This window comes from Montipora foliosa, chromosome 13 (assembly GCF_036669935.1).
Source record: "Montipora foliosa isolate CH-2021 chromosome 13, ASM3666993v2, whole genome shotgun sequence".
NCBI lineage: Eukaryota > Metazoa > Cnidaria > Anthozoa > Scleractinia > Acroporidae > Montipora > Montipora foliosa.
The window spans coordinates 43,130,982-43,138,649 of NC_090881.1; the positions used below are offsets into that span (position 1 = coordinate 43,130,982).

Consider the following 7,668-nt stretch of genomic DNA (forward strand, 5'->3'; position numbering starts at 1 on the left):
CATAGCGAGTTGTATAGATTAATTCCCTGACCCAGCCAGGGAATAGCCGAGATCGGGATTTGGGTCATGGGTCATGCTGCCCTCCTATCAATAATGTATTAATCCAGATAAATTCTAGTTAGACCATCGGTGTGCAATGGAATGTTCAATGATGAAAAGTTTTCAAAATGCTTTCATAGTTAACAAAAAAATGCTTTGAAATAAAATTTATGCAATGCTTGGAAAGTTTAATCTCCAAGTTTGTTTGCATTGTGGCTTTTTGGCTACATTTAACAGTATTTTCCAAATTTGAATGTTCGTGGTATTATGACAACAACAAAGGCGAAAACCCAATTAATTTTTCAAGTTTAGTGAATAATACACCATCGTTCGTTAAGAGCCCATGTTTACCCGAAAGCATTCTGCGCCGCGTTGAATTTCGCACAGAATCACCCGACGAGTACTCAAGCAAAACGCTGGAACTATTTCACAAGCGGGCAATGTCTTTTGGGTCAACATGGGTCCTTAAGTTTCATAGACCCTTTGCATAACTGGCAATGTTCATCCTAAGCCTCACATTCATGTGTAGAATCCTTTGTCTGGAAACATAAGTACGAGGCTAAGAATGTACAAAGTACTGTTTAGGCGCCATTTATGAAAAGGGTCTATTCTTGGGTGCGCAGCGTTTCATTGAAAAGGCAGCATTTCATCAATTTTCACTTATTCTGCACGAACAATCCCATTTAAAGTGGTCATGATTCTTGTCATTTATTATTATGACCTTTAACATGTTCTCTTTCGTTCGTAGATGCTCCATCCTCGACAAGACTATCGACCGATAGACCAAACAACCTTGTTAGAGGCAATGGTCGAATTGCCCTGACGTGCACCACAGACGCCAACCCACCTGTCAGCCAATACCGGTTTTATCGAAACGGTGTGCTGATTAGAACCAGTTTTAAAGGAAAGCACGTGATTCAGAAAGCTAGTTATTCTGATGCTGGAACGTACCTTTGCTTGCCAGTCAACAGTCTGGGAAATGGGACAAGCAGCTCCGTGGTTGTCACTGTTTTTGGTAAGTACTTAACAGTTACACTATAACGAACGTTTGGTAGGATAAATGGTGTTATTTCCTCGAGACTTCGATGTCGCATTGATGGAGCATCCTAGCCACACTGTTGGACAAACTTGGCTCAGAAAATGAGGCAGCAATCGGATGTCAAATTATGTATTACCTGCCTCTTGCGTTCACTTAACCAACAAAAGTTTCTCAAAGACACCCTCTAGCCACATCCCTCCCCTTTCCGTTCAATCAGTCGGTATACAAATTGGGGGATTCCCGGAACAGTTTTTCTTTCGGAGGGGTCACACATCTGTTGCATTTAAATTGGACGCCTATCCAAAGGTCCACTTAGACAAGTCACTTGGGATGTGCTTTGTGTTCGTTCCCATTTGCTCCTTGCAGTTAAACGGGAATCAATCTGTCAAGGAAAGGGCAAGGTTTAACCACTTTTTTTCGTGATTATAACAAGGTGACGGTTGCTTGAATCATCTCAGGGTCTTGATAAAACATACCACTCACATCTGGAACTATCCTTGTTTAGTTCGTCTAGTGTTATAAATGGGAGTTTCGTTTTTGCAAGATTGGAAAGATCAATTCCGCTTGAGAACACAGGAAATTGTTTTTCCACGGTCAACAGCTGTTTCCATGACAAGATGTTTAATGTTACCACTGACTAGAAACTATTTGTTGAGAAGAATAACTTGGTTATGGAACAGATCTCCTTCGTATCTGTTGTCTTAGACTGACCTTGATCAAGCTATGGTTACTCTAGTTCTTGAGCATATGCATGGATATCTGGATGACTAATACTACTTGGTGCTTAATGAGAAGTCCATACTTTTTTTGCAGTATGCTTAAGTTTTTGCAATGTTTTATCTTCTAATAAACCTTTTTTATCCCCAGGTGCTTTTTCTATTATTTCTTTCCCTCAAAACGTAACCATAAACGAAACTGGAACCGCATCATTTTTCTGCAATGCAACATCCTTTTTTCCCTACGAGGATCTCAAAACCCAAATCACTTGGAGTAAACAAGAAGACAGTAGTTTAGTGTTTCCACCCGGTGAGCAGCTGGTTCTACAAAATGTTGGTCACAGTGATGAGGGAACGTACATCTGTACGGCGGATAATGGATTGGGACTTCCTGACACGACTTCTGCTGTACTGGCCATTTTGCGTGAGTATCCTACCATTCCAGACATCATTCAAGGTTGTGGGACTGATGGCTAGCACTCCTCCCCTACCATGTGGGAACAATGGCAGTTTGGTTTGAGTGAGAATTGCCTTATACCCCCTATATGTTTGCCAACCAACAAGCAACGGTGCACTTTATAACACTTCTGCCTGGAATTGTAGCTTCGAAACTCCGAATAAGTTTAAAACTCTTTTGTTAAAATTGTACGTGTTAGCAGGGACCATTCCCCTCAGCGAATGCCTCAGATTTGAGAGAGCTGCATCACTGATAAACGTTTACGACTCATAAAGTAATATAACATTATAATGAAGTAATATTTTCGGCTTATTCTCTAAGGCTTTATCAGTCTCACTGGTAGTGAGTGATTTACACCAGCAGTAACCTGACTGAAGATCGATCACGTGACAAAACGTTATACTTACGATGTCGTAATCTCTCTACAGGACTATTCTTCGGTCTTTTCACTACTATGTAACCACACACTAAACAATTCTTAGACTTATTAAGGCTGAGCGGTTCAATTGAGTTATCAGTGTTCCGAAGGACCACACGTATCTACTTTTTCAGCTTAGCTGCTATAAGGTGCGATAAATGTATTTTTAAAACTGGGCCTATGGTGTAGACTAAATTAACTGAGAATTGTTGGTTTTATTTGGTCACGTGACTGGACAGACTTGCTATTTTATTGGTAAGAGTTCGTTGTTGACATCTTAACATTCAAAACTAATAGAGGATGAGACCTTTATTAGGCAGAGGTACGAGTGTTTTATACGTGGCCTATTTTTTACGCTTGAGAGCAGTACTAACCTGCCTTAAAATCCTCTCATCCCTGCAGATAAACCATTAAATACCAGACTAGAAGCCTCCATCCCTGATAACATTGGAGTAATCAATGCATCCGTGATATTGAGATGCACTGCAGATGCCAATCCTCCGGTTACTATGTACAAAATTTACCACAATGGGAGCCTGATTTCCAATTCATCGTCTGGTGTATTGAACATAACACGTGCGCTTTCAGAACATGCTGGGCTGTACGTCTGTGTGCCTTACAACGCCTATGGCAGGGGAGAAAAAACTTCCTTAAACGTATCCTTTGTGGGTGAGTTCATACTTTTTTGTTTTTGTCTCCATAGGGCTAGAGAACGTAATAAGCAAGTCATCCACCAATTGTTGATCTCCAGTTACACAAATATCTTTGTTTTTGTCTTACACTAGGCCTCCGTGATCATGAACGTTTGATGACCCTCTTTGATCTGATCGACGTAGTTGAAACCATATTTTCTTGCTTCAATTCCCACCTAGGCAGTACCACTCTTACGGAGTAAACATTTGCTAATAGAGTTTTCGTAAAAGGCCAGAATTTTGAGTAATCTCAGGCTGAAATAATAAAACGGAGAAGCTGTGATTATTCTGCAATTTAAACCAGCGTGGTTGTGAATATGTCAATACGTAATTATCCATACAAGCTTGTTTTTAGCAACTACAAGAACAACTACAACATTTTATTTCGCTTCGACGTGGTTTACAACTTGACACACAGTTATGAACGAATTACTTATTAACTATAGTTACTGACTAGCTGTCATTAGTTTCTGTTAACTGCAGATCGAATTACTCAGTCTATTTTCAATAGAATATTCAAATGATCAGTTGTTACTACGTTTATTCGTTTAATCATTCATTAAGTAAACCTATTTTTACCCTATAACCCTATAAAGTAAAGCCTTTATAGTTGCATTAACGGCTAATCGTGGCGAAAAGTTAAACCGGTTTCTAGGTAGGCCACTGAGAATCACCACGGCCTTTTAGACAACAAATAAGCAAACTGAAGAAGGATCCTCCGAATCCTTCGAGGGATTTCTTCCTTGCTGAAAAATCGAGGTGACGTGAAATTTCCATCTAATCAACAAGGTATTCCTTACTGAAGGCATAAACTAGACGTTTATCCGATCATCCACCGAGTACCCGGGCCTAGTGTTGATTGTCACATGCAGTGATGCATGATGGTATAATTGGTTCACGTGCGGACGGTGAGCGGAGCGGAGTAGGAACATTACGTAACTTGTTTGTCCTAAGAAATAACGCGTTGAGTTTATATAGCCTATGGCTGAGTATCTCTCTCTACACCTAGGTTCTTCATTCACTAGACCGTATTCATAAATGGTGGCCAAGAAATTATTCTTTTGTCTTTATGCTAATCATCCTCACTAGCCTCGTTAGCACGAACAAAATCCAAAAGACTTTTTGCTGCAAAGTGAGGCTAGCTAGTGAGGTTGATTAACACAAAGACAGGAGAATAATTTCTTAGCCGCCATTTATGAATACGGTCTCTTGCTTCCTCTTCTTCGTACCTAACTGTGAAATGACCCAACGCGGCCTATTGAAAAAGATCCTTAAAGGTTTCGTTGATTTTAATCTTTTTACGACCACTTTTGCTGCAGGACCCTGTGGTGTCAAGCGAATGTACGTTTCCTGGTCACCTCAGATAGTGGGAGGCGTGGCTGCTGTGCCGGGGGAGTGGCCGTGGCAGGTGCAAATTGGATACTTTGACGACATGGAAAGCTTCCCTCACATCTGTGGCGGCGCCATCTTGGGTCACTTCTGGATTGTCACTGCAGCGCATTGTATTCAACAGCAACACAAGTTACTAGCGGCAACTAATTTAAATGTCACTGTTGGTAAGTTTTGTTTGCTTAGTTGTCGTTATCATCATCATCACCATCATCGTCATCATCACCATGACCTCATCACCATCATCACCATGACTTCATCACCACAGGGACACCATGATTTATCAAGGAAGAACGTTTGCATAATTCTACCAACCATTCCTCACGTGCAATTAGTACTGACATATACTGTTCCGTCGGCTTCCTGGGAGAATACCCTCTAGAGGGCAAAGGAATTACCGACGTTAAATAAGGTGTATGTTTACCTTTACCATATGGACCACTTTCGACACAAACTCTTAATGGCCAGTTCGATTTGGTCTGGAGACCACAACACCTCTTATTGCTACGATAACTAAGAAGCAACCCCACGCTACAGCAAAAAATCTAGCAGTACAACTGTAGATGTTGTAAAAATAGATAATACCTTAAACTGATGGGCCGACATCCATTGCGGATCGAAACTTACAGACTTCTAGTTTGGTAATATATGAGATCATTATAGCCGGGTAAAGATGAAGGATTGTTTTGTTCTGCTGATCTCGCAAAGTCGAGTAAGACCGAGAAGGCAAGCAGAAAACAGAAACCCGAAATTTGTATCAAGCATTAATAGGTTTCACATTGAAAAAGTGCATAAGACGTTTGGTGAAACGTTCTGTTTTTGATTACCTGTTACTAGGGGAACACCATCGAGATCTCGTAGAAGGAAGAGAACAAAACATTCCAGTGGACAAGATTTTTATACATGAAAATTTTAACTTCTCCCTGCTACAAAACGACATCGCTCTCATTAGACTCAAAGAACCGATATTATTCAATGCTTATGTGTCGCCCATCTGCCTCACGAACACAGACTTTCCAACCAATACTAGCTGTTATGTCACTGGTTGGGGACAACCAGGATCTCTCGCATCGTCGGTGGACATCCTTCAGGAAACTAACATTCCCCTGATGGACCACGACGTGTGTAAAACGCATTTCCGTAACATTAATCCAGTAACAACGGACATGCGCTGCGCTGGGAGATTAGGACAAAGTCAAGGTTCATGTAAAGGAGACAGCGGAGGACCGCTGACCTGTGAGCGCGACGGGCGTTGGTTCCTACTCGGTATTACGAGCTGGAGTGAAAATGGTTGTATGGATCAAGGGGATCCAGGAGTGTTTGCGAATGTTCTTTATTTCAGGAATTGGATGGAGGAAATTATGAAAAACAATACTAGGACACAACGGTGACGAAAAACAGATTTTGCTAAAGAAATAGACTAGTTTGTCTCGGTCTGTGTGGAACAAATATTTTTCATGCTTCCAAGCTATTTAAAGGAAGGCTGAAAAAGTTCGTTAGTTACAATTTCGATACTTACATGAAACCGCTTTTTCTAGTTTTTCTTTCAAAAAACACGAGTTCATTTATCTGCAATGCAGTTAAATGCACAAGTTGCTGAACTGAACTTGAAATGATCCCGGGCATTTTGACAGAGATTAGTTAATTAAGTGTGTTTCCTATATTATACTAACTGGAAGACATTATTCACAAACATTCTCAGTTTTCGTTATTCAAACACACCTGCCGGTGGAACAAAATACTCTGTTTGGCTTTTTTTAGCGCTATATTCTGTTTACAAGAATCATTTCAGCCTCCCTTGAGAAGAAGCAATTTAAGATTTGAGACTTCAAGAAAACGTTGATTTTCTTGTAAAATTAATTAGTATTTCCATTCTCCTTAACGGAAGAAGTATTAAGAGGAGCATTTTGGTATTTTCTATTCACGTTTCTTATAAATATTGTACATTATTTAATTCCGAGTTAGTTTAAAGGAACTTAAGTCATATTGTATTTAAGGAATTTAAGGTAAATTACTTTAAATTCTAACGTGAGTCTATCATTTACAGCACTATCATTGCTATCAAAAGAGATGCTTGAGTGTTTTCACTGTTAAATATTTTTATAAAGAATTGTTTTGTATATTAACGCTAACAATAATGTTATAGCGAGGAAAAAAATATAATTGAATTTTGAGAAAAAAGCGCAAGGCTTTGAAAGCTCTTGGAATACTCTATTTGTTCTGGCCTTAAATTTTCAAGCCCAAGAGTGAATTAGATAAGAGTGTTGATCTATCACTTTGCGGTCTTTCCCCAGAACAATCACAAATCGATTTATTTTTAGATACACTTTGCGCGAGAAACAAACAAAGGGCCGTCAATTGTAACCAATCAGAAGAAGCCATTTCACGCGTGACTGCTTCTGCCATGTTCTCTCAGGGACATGATTTTCGCGGGAACGGGTGTTCTAAAAATAGACTCATTTGTGACCGTGCTGGGGAGCCCACCCATGCCATAACAGCACTCTTATCTAATTCACTCTTGTCAAGCCTCATTACATTACTTTTTGGAGGTAATAGGCCGAGTTCGATATATCAATAGAGAGCTTTAGATTCTAGGACGAGAACGACTACGAGTACGAGATTTTCTCATAGAACAACAGTGAGCGCGCGCAAACCGGCGTCATTTGGGGGGGGGGGGAGGTTGGGGAAACGTGATATCGTCGTCATTTTAGTACGAGGTTTTTCAAGAATGTCGTCGTGTCAAAACAAGTCAACAATGCGGTAGCAGTTTTGGCATATTTCGATCAGCACAAAGGCTACGTTACCAGCAATAAGAATAACTGAGCAACCTACATAAGATTTATCGTCCGGCTTATGAATCTTCTAAGTATTTTCGCTGAAAACGGGCAGTCGAATCTCGTACTCATTCTCGTCCTCGT

General features: G+C 40.2%; 1 protein-coding gene across 2 annotated transcripts in view; it reads left to right on the top strand.

Moving 5' to 3' along the window:
* Positions 1–7,395, top strand: part of LOC137982325 (uncharacterized) — a 28,499-nt gene extending 21,104 nt beyond the window's left edge. Inside the window, exons 16-20 of one of the 2 annotated variants that reach the window (XM_068829401.1) lie at positions 788–1,054; positions 1,946–2,218; positions 3,072–3,338; positions 4,681–4,917; positions 5,588–7,395. In XM_068829401.1, coding sequence (XP_068685502.1) covers positions 788–1,054; positions 1,946–2,218; positions 3,072–3,338; positions 4,681–4,917; positions 5,588–6,141 — 1,598 coding nt within the window. In that variant the 3' untranslated portion in view covers positions 6,142–7,395. The remainder of the gene's footprint in view (positions 1–787; positions 1,055–1,945; positions 2,219–3,071; positions 3,339–4,680; positions 4,918–5,587) is intronic. The other variant, XM_068829402.1, reaches the window with a different exon arrangement.
* Positions 7,396–7,668: the final 273 nt, after the last annotated feature.